At 39.0% G+C, this 21,829-nt stretch overlaps 1 protein-coding gene across 2 annotated transcripts in view; it reads left to right on the forward strand.

Moving 5' to 3' along the window:
• ENTREP1 (endosomal transmembrane epsin interactor 1) overlaps window positions 1-21,829 on the forward strand; it is a 63,038-nt gene that overhangs the window by 26,303 nt on the left and 14,906 nt on the right. For both annotated transcript variants that reach the window (XM_054688552.1, XM_037495182.2), the window contains exons 3-4: window positions 13,921-14,031; window positions 20,918-21,046. In XM_054688552.1, the coding sequence (XP_054544527.1) occupies window positions 13,921-14,031; window positions 20,918-21,046 (240 nt within the window). The remainder of the gene's footprint in view (window positions 1-13,920; window positions 14,032-20,917; window positions 21,047-21,829) is intronic.

Below are 21,829 nucleotides of genomic sequence, written 5' to 3' on the forward strand. Positions count from 1 at the left end.
TTCTCCTACCATTCTGTTGAAATATTTATATTGAGAATTATGTTTTTTTAATGTTCAGGAGTCCTTTCTTGGTCTCTGATTTACCCATTTTCATAGCAGCTATTCTTGTTTTATGTATACTGAAATTTCTCCTATCTCTTTGGAGATATATGGTAGACACATTAACAGTTTTTCTTTTGTATTCTCTAAGTTACCTTGAAGTCAGTGGCTTTAGTTTACATCTTGATACTTCTTTACTATGCTGTTAGGGTTTTAAATATTGGTTCTTGATTGTTTATTCTAGTTGTGACTAAAGAACTAAATTGGTTCTATTTGTAATAATTCATAATAATATTTGTAGTTAGAAGAAGAAATATATAACTGTGATGAATGTTTTACCCACCAGTCCTAGGAGATGTTGTTAGTATCCACATTCTGAGGAGATGGGGCACAGAGAGCTTAAGTAATTTGCCTGAGGTCACAGAACTAAAAGTGGCAGAACTCAGATGCTGTCTCAGGTGGTCTGTCTGTCTGTCTCTAGAGTCCATACTTAGTCACTTTCTTGCTTGTGTGGCTGTTTCCACAGCAGGCTTGTCTGTGAGGGAGGGCTGCCTGGGAGCTCTGTGCAGATGAGCGGGCTTTAAGGATGGCAAGGTTTTATTTTATTTTATTAAGATTTATTTTATTTGTGTATACAAGAACTGGGGTACAGGCCAGAGGTGGGAGGAATGAGAGGATTCACCAGAGACAGAGTGGGGAGCAGAACAGGCAGATTTACTGAAATACACTGCTGAGGGGAGCAGTGGGTGAGTCAGGAGAGGTCTGCTGCGCCGTTTGGGTTGCTCCCTGGCTGGGGTTCAAACTCATGCTGCAGTGACTGCGGATAGAACCCCTTGCACCACCAGGGAGGCCCTAGGTTTTATTGTAAGATGTGCTTGGGAGAAGCAGATAGGTGGCTCTGCTATGACAAAAAGAAGACTTGATATTTGAATGAATGCCCCAGAGTATCCAGCTCTTTTAGAAAGAAGTTCATTGGGTGTGTTAAATGTTGAGCAAATGCTTCTACCCCTGTTACTTTAGCACCTGCAAAAAATCTCTTCAGCAGTTTTTCTGTGTTTTATTGTGAAAGTTATCAAACTTACATAAAAGTTGAGCAAATAATACAATGAATTCTCAAATACCCTCCACTTGGATTCCACAGCTATTTATGTTTTGCTGTATTTGTTCTGCCTGAATGTAAATAAAATATTTTGTACTGAACCATTTCAAAATTGCAAACTTCCTGGTACTTCCCCCCTCTATGCTTTAGGAGCCATCTCCTAAAGGTAAGGCATTCTTCTATCATGCCATAATTTATTTTATCACACCTATGAAAATTATCAGTAGTTTCCTAATGTTTTCTTGCATTCATAGCCTATATTTAAATTTCTCCAGTTGTTCTAAAACATTGTTTGTAACTTTTTCTTAGTCAGAAAGCTTTCTAACTGAAGTATGATTTGTGCATGGTTTTGTATGTATAAGAGTATAGCTTTACACTTTTGTGGTTTTAGAAAGTAAGTACTCCCCTAAATACTCTATTTTGAATAATCAGGACCAAGCAAGGTTCATTTCATTTGATTATTCTGTCTCCTTAGTTTTTTGCATTCTACAGTACTCTTCTGCCATTTTTTTCTTATCCCCGGAATTGACATTGTGAAAACATGAGTCCAGTTGACTTATTTCTCCTCCTTCTCCCTGTTCTATTTCTCACCACCCTCCCCCCATTAATTCCTCCATCTTCTCTTTTCCTCTCCCCTTCCTTCTCTTTCTCATTCCTCTCCTCCTTCTGCATTTGCTTTTTATCCTCTTCTTTCCTTTGTTAATATGGAAAAATTTCAAATGTACCCCCAATTGCGAGAAATACAACAAATCCCATTAGACCTGTTGCCCAGCTACAATAATCATCTACACATGTTCAAACTTGATCACCTACATTGCTTGCCTTTTCTCTCCTCCTTTGTAGTCAAATTGGTTTGAAATAGATTGCAGCCTTCACAACATCCTATCCTTAAATATTTCAGTTTATGTTTATAAAAGATATGTAATTCCTCAGACACATCAAATATCTAGTCTTTATTTCACATGCTTGTCAATAATTTGGTTTTTTTTTTTTTTTGAGTTGAGAGTCACATGCCCCATCTTCACATTGTGTTTGACAGCATATTTTAATAAATAGGTTCCTCTTCCTCTTTCCTCCTCTCCAAATTGCATTTTACTTATTAAAGATCCTTGACCCACTTCAGTTATATACATTCAGGATTTTGCTGATTACATCCTCATAGTGGTTCTTAACATGTTCCTCTCTCTTTTTTAGGTTTGATTTGGGGGCATACAATATTTTAAGACCTCACCAGTGATAGTGTGTATTTCCATCAGGAAACACACAGTGTGGTGTCTGTTTTTGTGCATGTGTGATGTTGGCAGCTATTTATGTACTTACGTAGATAACGAGTCTTTTTTATTTAAAGGTATCAATAAATGAAAGTTACCAGAAAGTTTCTTTAAACCAGTGTTTCCCACAGTGTAACTGTTACACTATTGCTTTCCCCTAAAAGATTCTTAGGTTATACAAATTTAAGGAATGCTATGTTCTTGGCAATTTATAGTTACCTTTCACGTTGTAAAGGTTCTTAGAAGTGCTAGTTGTTTAACTTCATTTCAAATTTAAAATTTCACAGTCTTGCTTTACCTTATATCCTTTCCCCTCCCACAGACTACAGATCAAACTTCAGAGGAAGTCAATAATCAGTGGGGAATTATTTCACAAAGCCATATATACATTTGTTGAGCGCTTGCTCCATGACATTTTTGGGTTAGGCACAGGAATAGAGGTGGACCCCTCCAACTCTATCATAATAGTTTCTTTCCTTTTCTGGTGGTAGAATATTTCAGACATACCATGGAGAGAGAAATGATTACTGAGTATTTGATTATAATAGTCTGATATTGGAGCATGTGAATCCTCAAACTAGGCAGTGTCCCTGTTTACTAAGAGAACTGCGTAGTCAGGTTTGGACTATAAAAAAAAAAATTAAAAAGTTCATTTTCTCTCTGATATTGTTTTATTTTAAAAATCTATAAGTTTTATTGAAGTCACATTTAAAAATATTATATGTTTAAGATATATAGCATTTAATTCAACATCTGAATATACTACATTATGACTGCCACCAAAATTCTGGTTTCCATCAGTATCTCCTTTCTTTTCATGGCTGGATACTGTTCCATTGCATGTTTTGAATCCACTTCTTGATTCAGGAATTGAAGGCTTGATTCAGCCTTTGAGTACACAGGGACTTGATGGCAGCCATCTTTGGACTCTACTGAGTGATAGCAGATACTTCTCAGGAGCTGTGATCTTCATTGCTGGGGAATCATAAGGTCTGACTCTCTAAATGCTGGACTTTGAGAAGTTAACAGTGGAGAAGGGGCCAGAAATAGGGAAAGAACAAAAATTAGTGAGGCACAGAGGAAAAGAGGAAAGACTGGAGTAAGGAAAGTGGGAGCTCAGGAATCATCGGTCTCTACTCTTGTTGGAAAGTAACATTCTGCTGCCTTTCTCATCTTCAAATTCTAATTTATTTCTGCTCTACCTTTTCCCCAAGGAGCATAACCAACTACATTTATCATCCGTCACCTTGTTCAAATGGCAGATTTCATGTGTCCTTGTCATCCTCTGATTATTTCTCTTGACACTCTCACTAGGACATTTTCCTCCTGGTGCTTAGCCACCTATCTGATGAGAACATGTTAATTCAGGTTGGCAGAATTGTTTAAGTTGTGTTGGGGAATTAAGGAGAAATGGAGCCAAACATATACGGAGGGAGTCTCCTCTGTTATGTCTGATGGATGGGTCAAGAGAAAAGTCCTTTCCAGAGAAAAGAGGATCAATGTGCTGAAACAGAGCACTAGGCAATGGGGATTCTGAAAAAAAAAAAAAAAAAAAAAAAAAAAGCAAAAGAAAAAACAACAAAAACCAAATAACAGGGGAAAGAACCCCTGATAGGGAAGAATATCCTTTTCACAAGCAAGGGGTCGTGAAAGTGCCCATGAGAGTTGCACATTTTCACCAAGAATCAGTAGCTCTCAGTTATAAGCGCTTTTAACTCTCCCTGAAGCTGTGTCCCAAACTGATGAAAAACTGCACCTTACTCTGGGGGGCGAGGAAGAAGCCTTTCACTCTTGTTGAGTGAGGAATTGGAAATAAATGTTATTATATTTTGAAGACTTTATAAAAAGAAAATCTGAGGACAACCATACGTGTGTAAATCTGACACTTACATGTGTTTGAGAGGAAAAGGAGACAGCTGGTGCCGGTCACAGCAACAGACTTGTGTTTGGCTCGTTGGCAAGGAGAACTGGTCTGGATGATGGTAATATGTCTGCCAAAGCTTGTGAAAAAGTTTAAAGGGTGTCGAGGGAGTGAAACCCAGGAGTAGGTTCTCTTGGGATTTGAGGATTAAAGGCACAAAGGCAAACCAAGCCAATGCATGTGTGAGCTCCTGAAACAGGTTTAAGGCAGCAGAATCTGGGCTTGGTGAGTGGTTGTGATTTGTTATATTTTGTTCGTTACCATAGTGCTGGGTGGTTAATCAGAACATTCATTTTGCTTAATTAGTTGAAAAGGTTTTAGTGTCTTAAACTTGTGGTGTCTTACATTTTGTCCCAGTACTAGCATGTGTTTAGATAACTATTCGTGATTCTATTAGATATTTGTATTAAAATGCATCCCCAAACTGAATTAAAATTTTAAAGGTTAAGATTCCAGTGTGTGGTCACACAATTATCATGGGTTCTCTGATATTTGTCTTATTTACTAGTGACTGATGAGTGCTTTGGAGTGTGGGCTCCTTGCCTGTGAGAACATGAATGTTAAAATGTTATTTTTTCCCATTTTTGAAATGATCCCAGCCCAATCAAATGATAGTTTTGTTTCAAAGAGGGGAAATGTAACCTGAATTCTAAGGATAGGGTCCTTTTTTCTTTCACTCACCACTTCCAACCCTCCTTCCTTCATAGCAGTGGAATAGGAATCCCAAGTTTTCCCATCTTCTTTTTTCAGCAAGTAGTAAGTTCTCATCAGGAATAATGGCAGTAGCCATTTTCATTCAAACTGACAGTAAATACGGTGTTTGACTTTCAGTGTCTGTGTATGTTCTAGAATATCAATAAGAATGTGTGATGCCTACAAGTAGTGCTTAACATAAACAAATCAAGATTCTTTCATTTGTTGATTGATTGATTCATTCACTCAATTCTTTTATTCTGTATTATCTAGGACTGTCCTTTCTTGTGTGTGAGCCCCACTGGAGAAAAGTATATTTTGTTTTTCATTTATTTGAGCAGCATCAAAAGATTGTATTATGGCAGGATGAGGAAAGAATATGGTAGTTGAATGAATACCAGTAATAAATATTCTTGGGAAATTAGGATGAATGAGGATATGTAAGAAAAGGATTCTGAGGTATAGTCGTATTTTTTTTTAATTAAAAGTTTTTATATTTTTAGAAGTTTTTTTATATGAAGAAGAATTTGATGAGCTATTGATATTTAAATAAAAAAATACACACAAATTCATGAATTCCATTTATGAGGACTGGATCTTCATAATAATCTAATAGTTCCTAATATGATCCACTTGGGGGTTAGGATTTCAACGTATACATTTTTTTTTTAAATCATGAAATTAGAAATAGCTTTAATTCTTTTTTTTTAATCCACATAACTTTATTTATTTTTTTTAAATAATAAATTTTATTTTTATATTCCCCCATACAACTGCACATGCCCCATTCTGACCCCAATCCCTCCCCTCCCGGCCCCCACCCCCCAAAAAGTGTCTCTGGTTCATAGTTGTTTGTTGATTTTGATTTTCACTTTCTTATAGTTATTCATTTTCCTGGTCCCTTATTTAAGTTTTCTAGATTCCTGCTATGAGTGAGACCATCCGGTATTTTTCTTTTTCTTTTTGGCTTATTTTGCTGAGCATGATCCCTTCCAGCGCCATCCATTCAACGTATGCATTTTTAAAGGGGCACATTCAGGCCATAGCACTGAGTTTTATTCCATCTCTTAATATACTACAGTTTGTTTATGCAGTCTCTTTGGACATTTGGTTTGGCTATTACTGAACCAGTTACTATGAACTTTTTTTTTAAAGATTTATTTATGCAAACAAGAATGGGGGTACAGGCCAGAGGTGTGGGGGGTGAGAGGATTCACCAGAGACAGAGCGGGGAACAGAACAGGCAGACTGACTGAAATACACTGCTGAGGGGAGCAGTGGGCGAGCCAGGAGAGGTCTACTGTGCCATGTGGATAGCTTCCTGGCTGGGGATCGAACTCATACTGCAGTGGCTGTGGTCAGCTCATAGGTTGCATCTTAATCCCTTGTGCCACCAGGGAGGCCCTGCTATGAACTTTTTGTACATGTCTTTTTGTGAACATTTGCATTCATTTCTCTTGGACATTGTGAATTGCTGGGTCATAGTAGTGGTACATGTTTAACTTTATTAGAAACTGCCAACAGTTTTACATAGGGGTTAGACCATTTTTTAAATTGCTGTGTAGATTCTTAGTTAGTCCCACTTTTATCCTTTATCCTTACTTTCACTTCCAGAGGTATCTATTGTTGCCTACTTGTGAACATTTGGAGATTTTGAGTATTAAATCCAGTTGTCTTGGGTTTTCTTATTGTTATTGTAGGATTCATTTTCCTCAGGACCAATGAGTCAATTCACATTTGTTTTCTAGCTTCCAAATTCTCATTGCTGTATTCCTGTTCTCTTTTCTTTATAGATTTAAAACATTTCCTTTTCTGCCGTTTTAATGGGTTTTTAGGAATTAGAACTGAATGTTTGTGTTCATTTCACCATTTTAAACCTATTTATTTTTAAACTACCTTCACACGATTACTGGAACTTTTAAACAGGCAGAGTTAAGTTTCAGTTGCATCTTGGACTTGGAGCAGTAGGTAGGTAAGAAGCAAAATAAAAGCTGATAGGCAGTAGGGAAAGGTCAGTCTATTTAGAGAATGAAACTTGCATCAAAGAAGACACTAAACAATGCCAATATGTGTTAGGCATAATTACTTAATAAATTATGTGATGGAGATTAAGAAGCACTTTTAGCAGGTAGCTTTAGACAAATCAGAGCTAATGTTGCTTCTTGATCATCTCAGGTTTCCCAAATATGTTTCTATTGGGTCACTTAATGGAGGAGATCCTAAAAGAACTGAGGCACAAATGCAAAGTATCAGAGTTGAGGTCATTTCTAAATACTTAGTTGAAAATTGTGCCTTTTGTATAAAACCACCTTGTATGTAAGTATCATAAAGTACATATAATTCAAAGTAATAACAGTAAAACCAAGAGCATAAAAGTTTTGCTAGTCCTTCTAAGAGGCCCAGCTATCTGGATCTTGGATTTTATATCTTACCGTTAAAAGCCACAGGGTGCACTGAATTTAGCCCTCTGCTTTTTGCTTCCTGCTGTCTCATGTTTAAAATGTGGATTCTAGAAAGATATTCTTCCATCAGTTCTGGACTTTTCTGTGATGGTTTCTGGACTTTTTTGTTTTGTGATGGTAAATACCAGTAACAGAAGTCTTCAGTAGAATTCAGGGACTGTTGTCCATGGTATTTCTGGGCAGGTGATGATGAGTTTGAAGTGAGACCAATAGGAGATAGGCTTAAAGAATAGGAAAACTTTTTGGTTAAATCTAAGGAAAATTTTACAAGAAGTTGTATCATTCAAGGTCTCAGTAGGTCACAGATGACACATTAGAGTTATAACCTGACAAGAGGTTAATGAAGGGCCTAGTCACAAAGGTATATGCGGGGTGTGTGGAACGTGAAGCTGTTTACTTCTCCTCATGCAGATGGGAGAAGTGGTCTCAGAATCTGGAAGTTGGGATTGTGTACAGAGGACCCGTTGGGTGGTCTTGTGGCTTTTCACTAGGAATACAGTCATTGTGAGGCTGCGGAGCAGGAACCAGGAGATTAAACTACTCCATCCTCACCAGGTCCTTGCAGGGCTGTCCACTGACTGGACTTGGCAAAACACCAGAGACCAAAGAAACCCCATTGGTAATCTAAGTCAGGGTCCACTGGAAAGTAAACAGGGTGGTAGGCAGAGTTTGTTTTTTTTTTTTTTTAAGATTTTTATTTATTTATTTATACAAACACTGGGTACAGTCACAAGGCTTGGGAAGGTGAGAGAATTCACCAGAGCCAGAGCGGAGAGCAGAACAGGCAGTCTGACGAAGTACACTGCTGAGGCGAGCAGTGGGCGCGGCCGGAGAGGTCTGCACGCCATGTGGGACCCTCGGCCGGGGATCGAACCAGCGCTGCAGAGGCTGCGGGCTACTTCGCAGCCCAGTGCTCAACCGCTGCACTACCGGGGGGAGGCCCGGTAGTGAAGAGTTTGGATAGAGGCTCTGGAGGGGCAAACAAGAGATGTCCTCACACAGGTATCAATTATCAGCATGGAATGGATTACTAAATTAGACTGCCAAAAAGAATTATTTTTGTAGTTTTGGTAACAAAATAGTTACAGATTATGTTACCATGTAAGTATCTTTTCCAATTGCCATAAATTTAGGTGTGTTACAAGCTTAAGAATAAAATGCTGGAACCACACCTAGGAAATTCATTTTATAAAATTCACTTTGTAATAAGCTGTCGTGATTACTAATAAAACTGCATAGCATTTTGAAGTTTGCAAAGGATTTTCATATAGATCATTTTGTGTAATTCTCTCAATAATCTTGTAAGGTAGTTTGGAGGCTAGATCCATTTAACAGATGAGGAAAGCAAGTCTCACAGAGGTTGCCTAAGATATGTCAAGTAAGTGGGGAAAAGCCTGCATTTGAATGAGGTTCCTGATTCCACATTTAGGTGCTTTCCACAAAGAGAAACTCAGATCACCTGTAATGAATATTTAAGGCAAGAATGATGCAATATAAGAAATTCTTCCACTTCCCAGCTATATCTGAGTGGGTTTGGGCTATGTTGTTCTTCATTAGTAGTTGATGTTTTACTGTCTTCTGTTTGAAAGGACAGCATCTAGTTACAGTTGGGTGGAAATTTGAGTCCTGGAAGTCATATAATTATAATTAGGTTTGAAGTCAAAGGGGTCCATCCAGAAGGCCCCTGTAGACCCTAAGTGGGTCAGTCATAAATCCAATTTTTCATACCCTTGAACCCGATCCAACCTCCGAAGTATATATGCTTCATGTATTTATGTTTGATAGATATGACAGGAGTCTTCACTAGAGTGATTCAGGTGAATTAAGTTAGACTGGACTTTTTATGATAGTAATAAAATGCCATATGCAGGAATAAATTGGAACAGTGCATGGCATTTTGTACACAGCCCATGTACCTTGGCCCAGATCCTCATTCTGGGGTTTGCATGCATGATGTTCTGGTGATTTAACTTTTGACTTTTCATTGGCAGCACCTCCAGGGCAGGAGAGAAGCTAAGCTTACCAGGCAGTGAATCCCTGGGTGACTCTCATTTTGTCATTGTTCTGACATTTTAGAGGTGGCGCCTGTCCCTGTTTGATCTCACACTCTTACCTTGCAGCTGGACTAAGGATTTTCTTTTTCTTTTTTTTTTAATATAGCAAATACAGTTTATATATAGTGAAATACCAGCTCATACATGTTGTTAACTAAGTTTTAAGTGTTGGATCCACCCATATAGCCACCATCCCCCAAACAAAATGCAGAACATTTTTATCAATCCAGAAAATTTTCAGGTCTCTTCCCAATCTCCTCACTCCATATCCCCTACCCCAAATATCAGGCAAACACTCTTGCGATATGTATCACCATGATTATTTTGTCTTTCTTGATTTTCATGTAATTGAAATTACGCAGAAATCTGACTTATTTTGCTTAATGTAATGCCTTTGAACTTCATGTTGCATGTTAATAGTTGCTTTTTTTTTATTTTTTTATTTTTTTATTTTTTATTTTTTATTTTTTTAATAGAGGCATGTTTTTATTTATTTATTTATTATATTTGTTTGTTTGTTTTGTTTATACATGCACTGGGTACAGTCAGAAGCGCGGGAGGGTGAGAGAATTCACCAGAGCCAGAGTGGGGAGCAGAGCAGGCAGAAGGACTAAAGTACACTGCTGAGGGGAGCAGCGGGTGGCAGGAGAGGTCTGCGCACCATGTGGGATCCTCCTCCGGTGGCTGGGGAGCAGCCGGGGATCGAACCGGCGCCGCAGAGGCCGCAGGCAGCTTCGCAACCCAGCGCTCAACCGCTGCGCCACCGGGGAGGCCCTTAATAGTTGCTTTTTATTGCTGAAAGTATTCCATTGTTTGAATATGCCACAATTTGCTTATTAATTTCTCTCATTGGATATTTGAGTCTAATGTGAATAAATAAAGCTACTGTAATAAATCTTTTATAAATCTTATTTTGACAATAGTACTTATTTCTCTGGTTCTCTTCCTCAAGTAGAATTGCAGGTCATAGAGTAACTGTATTTCCAGAATTTCTTGGTAGCTTTTAAAATAAAATTTTCATTCTGGAATAATTTTAGATTTGCAGAAATATTGCAAAGATAGTACAGAGAGGTACCACACACCCAGTTTTCCTACTTGAGTCTTTGGTATGGTACATTTGTTACAATTAACAAACCAAACCAGTTAGGAGTTGCTTAATGATGGGGATATATTCTGAGAAATATATCAATTAGACCATTTAATTATTGTGCAGATGCTACCAGGTGTACTTACACTAACCTACATGGCCTTCTGCACACCTAGGCTAGCTATAAGGCCACCATTCTATGTGCTGTCAGCTGTTGACTGAAATTTCCCTGTGGGACATGTGATCATATGACCATATTGATACATTATTATCAACTAAAGTCTGTGCTCTTCGATTTTCTTAGTTTGTCCATGATCCTATCTAGGATACCACATTATATTCAGCCATCATCCTTAGATACTCCTTAACTGTGACAATTTCTCACATTTTCCTTGTTTTTGATGACTTTGAGAAGTGCTGGATAGATATGTACCTTAACTGGGATTACCTGATGTTTTTCTCATGATTAGACCAGGTTACCATGGGTTTGGAGATGAAGTAAAATTATTGTTGCCACATATCAAGGGTACATGCTGTGAATGTGATACTAACATTGGCCACCTGGTTGATGTAGTGCTTGTCGGGTTTCTCCCTGGGGAAATTACTTCCTCCCCTTCCATACTGTGTGCTTTGGAAGACAGTCACATGCTACAGCCCATACTTCAGGAGTATGGAGTTGAAGGCAGAGTATCTCCATAAATAATTTGAATTTTTGCATGGGAGTTAAAAAAATTTTTTTTTTAAGAAACTGACAGTTTTCTGAAGTAGTTGTGCCATTTTGTACTGGACAAGCAGTGTCCGAGAGTCCATGTACTCCTCATCCTCAAAAATACTTACTGATGACACTCTTTTAAATTTTAACTCTTAATTTGATGTGGAGGGAGATATTACTGTGATTTTAATTGGCATTCATTCATGATGTTTAATGTTGAGCATCTTTTCTTGTGCTTGTTAACCATTGTTCTATCTTCTTCTGTGAAATATCTGTTCAAGTCTTTTGGCCAAGTTTTTAATTTGGTTTGCCAAAGATTCTTTGTTCAATATGTCTGTGAAATAGTTTCTTCCAGCCTGTGTTTGCCTATTGATTTTCTTAATGTTGTCTTATGATGAGCTAGATTTAAGATTTTTAATGAAGATATTTGGAATCAGTGCTAGGATAAATGAATCTTCATCCATTCTATATCTAATGCTGCTAATTTTTAGCAATGAAGATTAATAGTGTGCTGGTGGGCATAAAAACCATAACTGTTATTTCTTTTCAAGTCATTGGATACTGCATCAAAAGAAAATTTCCAAGGAAAATTCAATATTGCTTCTCCATAGTAGCAATAATTGCTTAATTGGGTGTGAAGAATCCAGATATATTAAGTCTCTTTGAGGAGCTATTGCCAGTGAATAAAAGTAGTCCATCTAAGACCTTGTTCTGTCCTTTGCCAATTATGTATTTTCATATTCCAGAAAATCTTTGGCATAGTCATGAATGACACAGTGCAAGAAGGGGCATAGGCTACATGCTGCTCAAGTCCTTTAGAAACAGTGACAGCTGCTACCAGTATTTTTCTATAGATTTTATGACAGCATAGTCATTTTACATGTTCACCAAAAAGGGAGAGAAGGCAGACTCCTCTTGGAAAGGAAGAATTCCTTTTAGGAAAAGGGGTATCATGTGACATTAAATATTGACTCATAATGTGGGCCAGGGGAGAAGCTTGACTTGGAATACCAGCAATAAAGAATACATTTTCTCTATTAGAGCTCATACATCAGTCAATTTTTTTTAAAATTTATTTATGCTTATAAGAACTGGGGTATAGGCCAGAGGTGCAGGGGGTGAGAGGATTCACCAGAGACAGAGTGGGGAACACAACAGGCAGATTGACTGAAATACACTGCTGAGGGGAGCAGCAGGCAAGTAAGGAGAGGTCTGCTGTGCCATGTGGGTTGCTCCCTGGCTGTCGGGGATTGAACTCGTACTACAATGGCTTTGGGTAGCTTCATAGGTTGCATCTTAACCTCTTGCACCACCAGGGAGGCCCTCATGCATCAGTCAATTCTGACATGTCAGTTACCCGAAATGATGTTTAGTTCTAAAACTGCTAATCACTAATCATCTTCTTTTTTAAATTGAGAGATAATTAGTATATCGTGTATTTGCTTTAGATGTACAACATAATTACTCAATGTTTGCATACAGTGTGAAATATATACAGGTGTAGTTAACACCTGTCACCACACAGTTACACATTTTTTTTCTTGTGATGAGAACTTTTAACATGTACTCTCAGCAACTTACAAATATACAATAGAGTGTTACTAACCATAGTCACCATAATATACATTAGATCCCCAAGATTTATTTTTGAACAGGAAGTTTTGAACACCTTTATCCATTTTGCCCATCCCTTCCCCGTGCCTCTGACAACTACCAGCCTGTTCTCTAAGAATTTGTTCTTGTTGTTAGGTTCCACATGAAAGTATAAATGAGAGCATCATGGTATTTGTCTTTCTGTCTGTCCTATTTTACTTAAAATGCCAACAAGGTCTACCCATGTTGTTGCAAATAGCAAGTTTTTTTCTTTTTTATGGTTGAATAATATTGTATGTGTGTGACATTTCTTTATCCATTCTTTCATTAGGTTCAGTTTTTTTTAATTTGATTTTGTACTTGTATAAGTTTTGATTTTGATAATCATGTTCTCAAGTTGAAAAGTCTTCAGAGTCTCTCATTTACACTGAGTACTGGCTTCATGGTTGGTTTCTGTCAGTTCATAATTATTTAGGGTAATTTAATACTTAACTTTAGAGAGAAGGACATGCAAGATTATTGTGCACTTTATTTTTTGTGTCTGTTTGGAACTGAGAAAAAGACTCATCTTTGTTTTCACTTCTATACTGTGATTTCCTTTAATGGTTTTCACTTATATTCTAGAATTCTCCATTTACTTACTTACCATTGATCCTGAAAAACTCAGAAAAAAATAACCTTGCCTTAAGGAGGAAATAGCATGTTTTAATGTAATGTACAGAGAAAGGGGAGGGAGACAGAACTCTCTTACTTACAAAGAGAGGGCAAAAAATAGGGACTAGAAATTGTTGAGAAGATTTGAGACTCAGTAGCATTCCTCAGTATAATTTAAAAAATTCTAAAAATTAAATGTGCATTAAAAACATGGTTCTGACTTTAAAAAGTCATTTCTTTTAGAAAGAGAACATCAGTTTTTTATTCCGGCAAAACTATTTCCAAATTGAGATGTTGTCTTTTTTTTCCAACTGCCTATTTTCTTCCTGTTTCAGGTAAATCTCTTCGTTCTGCTCTCTGTGGTGTGTGTCCTCTTAAATTTAGCTGGATTTATCCTTGGCTGCCAAGGGGCCCAGTTTGTGTCCAGTGTGCCCAGGTGTGACCTGGTAAGTGGTTCTAAAACATCGTGCACCTGACCCACTCCGGCCTGTCTGCCTTTCCTGGGGTGGAAGCAGGAAAACTACACAAAGAACTACCTCCCAATTATCTTAGTTAGGTTGTTGATGATTTTTTTTTCCAAAGCAGGTACCACTCAGCATACCCCCAGAACCACAATAATATCATGCATCGTTAGTGAGTGAAGGAACAGTGTCCACAGATTCTGTCTGCTGTTATGTAAGGAGGAAAAAGATATTATCAGAATACAGGTCAGCAATCCTTTATCCAAAACCTTAGGAGGCCAGGTGTGTCTTAGCAGCCAGAGTTTTCCTGATTTTTCACAAGAAACAGTGATGCATATACTATTTATTTGGTAGCACTCCAGTGGCGTCTGGCCACAGACCGTAGTCAAAACTTTTGGTTTCCAGAAACTTGGATTTCAGAAATGTGGGTAAGATGTGGATCTATACCATCTCTGGTTTATTTTTATTTGCTATTTTTTTTTAAAGATTTATTTATTTATACAAGAACCGGGTATAGGGTAAGGTCAAAGTATCAGGCTTTTCTGCCCTCCCGCCATTAGGATAGATGACAGAACCCTGCGGTCCTGAATGCATGCCTGATGGCGGGCACCTGGAGTAGGGTGTGGGCATAGGTAGATGGGATTCACCTGGACTAAGACTGGACTTTTAAGGGTGGCGTCATGGGGACGCCAACAGAAGCCAGGCAGAGAGGAAGCCAAGAGAGAACCAGAGAAGCAGAAGCGTAAAGAACCATGAGAGAAGCAGAGAGAACACTGGAGAGCCCAGATAGAATGAAGACTTGCTGGGGACTGGGAGGCCTGCCAACCTCCCGGCCCCCCAGTATCCCTGCCTGCTGTGTACCTGGTAAATCCCAATAAAAGCCTGCAAAAGCCACCGAGGACTCTGAGGCTCCAGGACTCTCTCCTTCTTTACCAGGTCTGCTGGATCAGAAAACCTGCTCAGTGGCCTTCCTGCCCTTACACCAGGGTACAGGCCAGATATGCAGGAGGGTGAGAGGATTTACCAGAGACAGAGCGGGGAACATACTGACGAAATACACTGCTGAGGGGAGCAGTGGGCCAGACAGGAGAGGTCTACTGCGCCACATGGGTTTCTCCACGGCTGGCCGGAATTGAACCTGTGCTGCAGAGGCTACAGACAGCTTCAAAATGCGTTGCTCAACCGCCTGCGCCACCAGCGAGGCCCTTTGCTAATTTTTAATTGTGGTAAAAAAACATAAAATTTACATCCTATCCATTTAGGGTATTAAGCACATTCACATTGTTATACAACCAATCTCTAGGACTGTTTTCATCTTGAAAATTGAAAGTCTGCACAAAGTAAATAACAGCGGTCTCCTTCCCCAGCCTTTGGCAATCTCCCTTTGATTTCCTGTGAATTTGACTGCTCTGCCATTAATGAAATCATACTGTATTTGTTTTTTATTCACTGATATTTCACTTAGCATATGTCTGCAACATGTCTACTTGTAGTACTGTTGGGGTTCCTTTCTTCTTAAAAGCTGGATTACATTCCCCGGGTGTATGACACATCTTGCTTACCCATGCATCCATTTAAGGATATTTGTATTGCTTCCACCTTTTGGCTATTGTGATGAATATGGCCATGAAAATGGGTATACAAATATCTCTTTGGGACCCTGCTGTCAATTCTTTTGGATATATGCCACAAAGAGGACTTGCTGGCCATCTTTAAACTTTTTAAAGGGACTTCTCAGTAATAACTATCATCCTGTGGCTCAAGCAAAACAAGTGAACTCTTTAAAAGTCATGGTAAATAAATAAATCTTAAAAAAATAAAATAAAATAAAAGTCATGGTAAGTCTTATCTACAGTTGACCCGTGAACAAGTAGGGCTTAGGGCCACCCACTTGGAGGAGTCCAAAATCCTTGTATAACTTAGAGTTGGCTCTTGTACACACAGGTTCTGCATCTTTGGATTCAGCCAGCTCACATCTAAGGTTGGTTGAATCCGTGAATGTAAAATCCCACATAGAAAAAAAATTACATGTAAGGGGACCCATGTCATTCAGACCTGTGTTGTTCAAGGATAACTGTGTGTGGAATTTGGTTACATGGCAATCTCACCCTTTCAAAACCAATAGAAAACAAAAAAAAAAAGCTGTGATAAAAACCCTTGAAGCTCACGATCTTCCCAAATAGGAAAACTCCATGGGGACCCACTACAAATCTGTTGCTTTTTCTTAATGACTCTTTACAAAACAATTTTTTTTTTTGCTTAATAACCTTAAGTTACATAATCACAGGCTTACAATCTTTTTGCATTTAAAGACCCTCTGTCTTACTATGCCCTCTCACTGCAGCCACTCTCTCTCCATGTAATTGAGCCAGGCTCCTGCCCTACTTTCTTATATCTAACAGTGTTGTCTTTCCCTGAGAAATCCCTATCCCTTTACTTCCCTGTTTGTCCAAATGATACTAATCTTTTAAGGCCCCATTCAAATATTATCTTCTTCAGGAAATAGTCTCTGACTCCAGATAAGATAATCTTCCAGAATTTCCTCTCTGTAGTTCACTTAAGCGTTTATCCTGTTCTTTTTGGAGTTAAAGATATTTGTATACTCATCTTCTCTCTTCTGGGCTGAAATCTTCTTGAGGACAATGTCTGACTCTATTATCTTGGGAGTTTCCTTCAGCCCCCCTCCACCCAGACTTCTTTAAATATAGAGAGTTCCTAGAAAATAATTTTGTGCAAAGGTTGATTTTCTAAGTACTCTGACACAGCAAATTAGAAGGGGCAAAGAGCAGGTAGTGGAAAGTCATAATATACTGCAAGACAGTATCACAAAATTGTAGCATCTATTATATGCAAGACTCTTTGTTAGAAGGTGCAGGAAGTAGAAAGAAAAGTCAGACACTGTTTTTGACCTAGATGGTTTTGCATTTGTATGTTTATCACTTACTGAAGGAACTCGGGCTGCTCCATCAAAAAGCAGCTTGGATTATTCTCCCTCTTCTGAACCAGAAGACTGTGGCATGGATAGTGAGTGGTTTTCCCTTCTGTCAGTGTCTATCCCTTTGGAGGCAAAAGCCAGTATGCAGGAGCCACTACCATCAGGTGGCCAGTCTGTAGAACTTCTGATGTCAATGTGCTTTTTCTAGGAGTAGGATTAGAAAGACAAATGCCTGGTGAGTGTTTGTGAAGGGAATGCATAAACACCCAGCTGCGAAATTAGACTGTAATGTGAGTGAGTGCCAGTGTCCATTGGCAGATGACTGCATAAAGGAGATCTCCCTCTCTCTCTCTCTCTCTCTCTCTTTCTCACACACACGAACACACACACACACACACACAGGACTACTACTCAACTATATTAAAAAAAGATTAAATCCTGCCATTTTTGATAACATGAATGGACCTAGAGGGTATTCTGCATAGTGAAGTAAGTCAGACAAAGACAAACACTGCTTGATTTCACTCATGTGTATATAGGGAAACCAATGAAATGAACAAAATAAAACAAAAATAAACTTTGAGACTGTAAGACCAAAATTAGCTGTTACCAGAATGGAAGGGGGAGAGGGCGGTGCGTTCATCAAGTAAAAGGGGCCAACTATGTAATGAAGAATACAATGGGGCTTATATTTTTCATTTTTATATTTTTCAAGAGGACCAACTGATAGGAGAAAGGTGGCAAGTATTTTAAGCCACACTCGACCTGAGGGCAGGGGGGGTCCTGGTTTTGTGTGGGTGGTGACCAGGATGGGGTATCTGGGAGCAGCTTTATAATGTTTGGGACTGGACTAGACTGGGCATGCCCAGACAGGTTGTGTGCTTCTTCATAACTGGCTCATGTCATTAGCATCTTCATTCTCTACCCAGGGGTGTGCATTTTAGCAGGCTCATGAGACCCACGTCACTTCAGGGTCAGTCTTTTGCCATCTGTGTCTGTGTCACCATCAGGTTTCAGCTGGTTCTGGAACCCTTGCCTTAAAGCAGGAAGCCTCTGAGGGATTCCTATTAGCTTCAATAACAGGAATACTAGGTAAGCAGGCTCTTGATGCAGGGGTCCTGTAACAAATGCCCCTTGTTTAGAATGGAACTTTTAGTGGTGAATTCAATGTAGTGTATATATACAGTGTTGATTGATAATGATGCACACCTGGAACTACTGTTCTACTATAATGTTTCAAAAAGTTATTTTTAAAAAAGATGAAGAAAGGCACGCTGGAATATAGGTATTTGAGATGGATCTTGAATGATGAATAAAGTAAAGGAATTGCTAGAAACCAAGCATATACCTTTTTGTGTCTGACTTGTTTTACTCAGCACATCGTTTTGAGATTCATCCATGTTTTTGTGTCATAGCCATTGTTTCAAGTGCCGCCCCCCCCCCTTTTTGGCAGAGCAGTATTTCATTGTACAAAAACCCACAATTTGTTTTATTCATTCTCCTATTGATAGACATTTGGGTTGTTTTCAATATAATGAACAAAGTTATTGTGAACATTTTTGAATAGTTTTTTTTTTGTGTGTGTGTGGGCTTGTTTTCATTTCTCTTGAGTAACTGTGTAGGTATGAAATTGCTAAATCATGTGGTAAATGTATGTCTAACGTTATAAGAAACTGCTGAATGGTTTTCCAAAGTGGTTGGGGAATAAGTATTTTTAATTTAAAATAAATAGTTAGTGCCCTTTCTAAAGGGCTTCTACCAACAAATGTTTGTCTCTAATTTCTGATGTTGCTAAAGTAAATCTCATTATGTCAATTTGAAATTCTCTGGTTGCTAAGGATATTGTCATTTATTTGCAGGCTCACCTGGAGATCCTAACACAGCTGGGGCTGATAGTGGAGGCAGGAGAGAATCTGAATTGCGTCAGGTGATAATAACACCTGACCGGTGAATGTTTTTTCATTTGGGATTAGGGAGACTTGAACAAGTTTGTGGATAAGCTAAAGATATTGATGAGAAGGTGGAATAAGTTTTTAGAAATATTGAGCTAAGATGGGATTAAGAACAAAGGTGAAGGATAAGGAACAAGAAGGACAGGAACACAGAAGGCACAGTGGCAGAGTAATTGAGACTCATTATCATTTGTATGTGATTAAACTTTCAAATGATCTTGTTACAGGGATTAATCTTCACCCATCTGGAAAATTTTGTCATCCAGACTGGCTCACCCCAAAGATTACAGGGAGTTGAGATTTCTTTTTTAAATTTATTTATTTATGCATACAAGAACTGGGGTACAGGCCAGAAGTGTGGGGGTGAGAGGATTCACCAGAGACAGAGTGGGGAACAGAACAGGCAGACTGACTGAAATACACTGCAGAGGGGAGCAGTGGGCAAGTCAGGAGAGGTCTGCTACGCCATGTGGGTAGCTCCCTGGCCAGGGATCGAATTCGTGCTGCAGAGGCTGCAGATAGCTTCATAGTCCTGCTTCTTAACCCCTTGTGCCACCAGGGAGGCCTCAAGTGTTGAGATGTCTGTCTGGTAGGATGCCTGTTGTTGTGTGACCAGTGCAGCCATGTGTGCGCAGCCCACACAACCCAGGCTTGTCTTGTGTGGGAAGGGAGAACTTCATGAGCTCATACCTCACCTTTCCCATGGGAGGTAAAATCCTCAGGTATGATCTGGAGGCTTGTATTGTACAAGACACAAAATACAAATTGTGCTGCATGTGGAAAAAAGTGAGCTTGGTTCCTGTTTGGAGAGGAGAGGTCATGGTGGACACGAGCAGAGTGGAGGCTGATGTATCATCTCCTTAACTGCTGATTTGTTGCTACTAAATAGCACTGTTAGTATTTCAACAGAAAGTTCTCAGCTGGTTATTTTAAAGGTGGAAATCTGGAAGGATTTACCTGCTGAATTTAACACAGTGTAAGGACTATTATTTATTATGGGAGCGTGGCAAAGAGGGAGCCAGTGAATGCTGAGAGAGGAGATAAATTCCCACTTGCCTATGACCTGCCTGGAGGAATTCTGCCTGAACAGCCACAGCAGTTCTCCTTTAGAAGGCAGCGATCGCGTGCAGATATTATTAGCAGTAGGATCTACCTTCAAAAATGTCAGACGGTGGAAGAAAAATTAAAAAACAAACAGCCTAGTGCCTTTGTGGAGAGGGTGGGTTTGGATCCAGGTGTGAGGGCGGTGTAAAGAAAAACATCTCTGTGGACAAAGCAGGAAAGGACAGAGATCAAGTGAGGGTGTGCCGATAGATGTTGTTGTCCATTAAGGTAATACTAGCCATTTCATCTGTGCCATCTTGGAGTTGAGTTGGGGGGTCTGATTTGCTTTGGCAATGAATTGTGAGTGAAAGTGATGAATATCCTTTCCAAGCGGCGTATTCAAGCTATGGTACCAGATTTAGCAAATGAAAATAGAGGACAGCCAATTTAACTTGAATTCAAAATAAGCATTTTTTTTTTTACTGTAAACATACCCCATGCAACATTTGGAACATTTATACTGAAAAATGACTTGTTTTTAAACCTGAATTCAAATTTCAGTGGGTATTGTACATTCTCCCTTATGTGCCGGTGTGCCATGCATCACGTGCCCTCCAGTCTCTCTGGAGGGCCATCAATTTTGAGATTGTGGTTGCTCCAGCCACTTGGGACCCTGAGGGAAAGTGATGAGTAGCGCCCTTTTCTCACCTGCCATCGACGTGTAGCATATTCAAGAAAAAACCTTGGTTCGTTAAGCCACTGAAATTGTGGGACTAGTTGTTACCAGAGCATACCCTAACTATCCTGACTGATACCGACTCTGGCTGACATGTTCCCATAGCTCCCAACCCTATCTCGTTCTGTAGGATTGGTCCGCCAAGGTATAGTTTGTGTATTTTTCTTAATAATTAAGTTATTTTTCTGCTTTTTACCCATTCAGGTAGACTTAGGTGAAGGCAAGATTTGTTTCTGTTGTGAAGAATTTCAACCAGCCAAGTGTACAGACAAAGAAAATGCCTTGAAGCTCTTTCCTGTTCAGCCTTGTAGTGCTGTTCACCTTCTGCTTAAGGTACGTTGAATGGATTCCATTCCACCCCTTCAACAAATACACCACAGAACTCTCAAAGAAAGCAGTTACTTGAAATAGTCCTAATCTGTTACTTCCCTCAACCAGTTATGCTGCCAAAAAAATAATAAAGCAAATACAAGTGACCCCTTATCAGTGGCCCAGAAACATTATTGAGTGCAGATTGTGTGTCTCGTAATTTATGAGTGGATGACTTTGTGTTCAAGAATTATAGAATAGTGAAAAAATTATAGGAGCGTGTGTGTGTGTGTGTGCATTTTTACACATACATATACATCCAAATACATGTATATACACATAGGATATAGCATACACTATGCAGATTTTAGCAAAACCTTTAAATCACAGGCCCATTTATTATTGTTCTGACACTCCTTTGTTGACTTCAGTGAGACATGTGGGTAGTTGAGCACTGCTGCTCCGTGACACAGAAATATAAGAGAAATTCGATCACATTACCCCTTGTTCATAGGCAGCAACTATAATTCACAAGAGACTAAAAACAAATTATCCCAGTGGAAGAGAAATACAAAACTAACTTTTATTGGGAAATTGGATAAAAATTATATTTAGACTTAAGTGCCATTAGCCCAGTGAGTGACAAGATCAGCTGATGAACATTGATGGCTTTCTTTAGGTTTTTATTTTAGGTTTTGGTCTGGGGTGGGGAGGAAGAATGTTTAAGTAGAGAGAAGCTGCCAGCTGTCTGGATTATGCAGGATGTAAAAATGACTGTCTTCTTTGATTTCTTGATTTTTGGTAGCT

Source organism: Talpa occidentalis, unplaced genomic scaffold (genome assembly GCF_014898055.3).
Source record: "Talpa occidentalis isolate TD23 unplaced genomic scaffold, MPIMG_talOcc4v2.1 talOcc4.7, whole genome shotgun sequence".
Classification (NCBI taxonomy): Eukaryota; Metazoa; Chordata; class Mammalia; order Eulipotyphla; family Talpidae; genus Talpa; species Talpa occidentalis.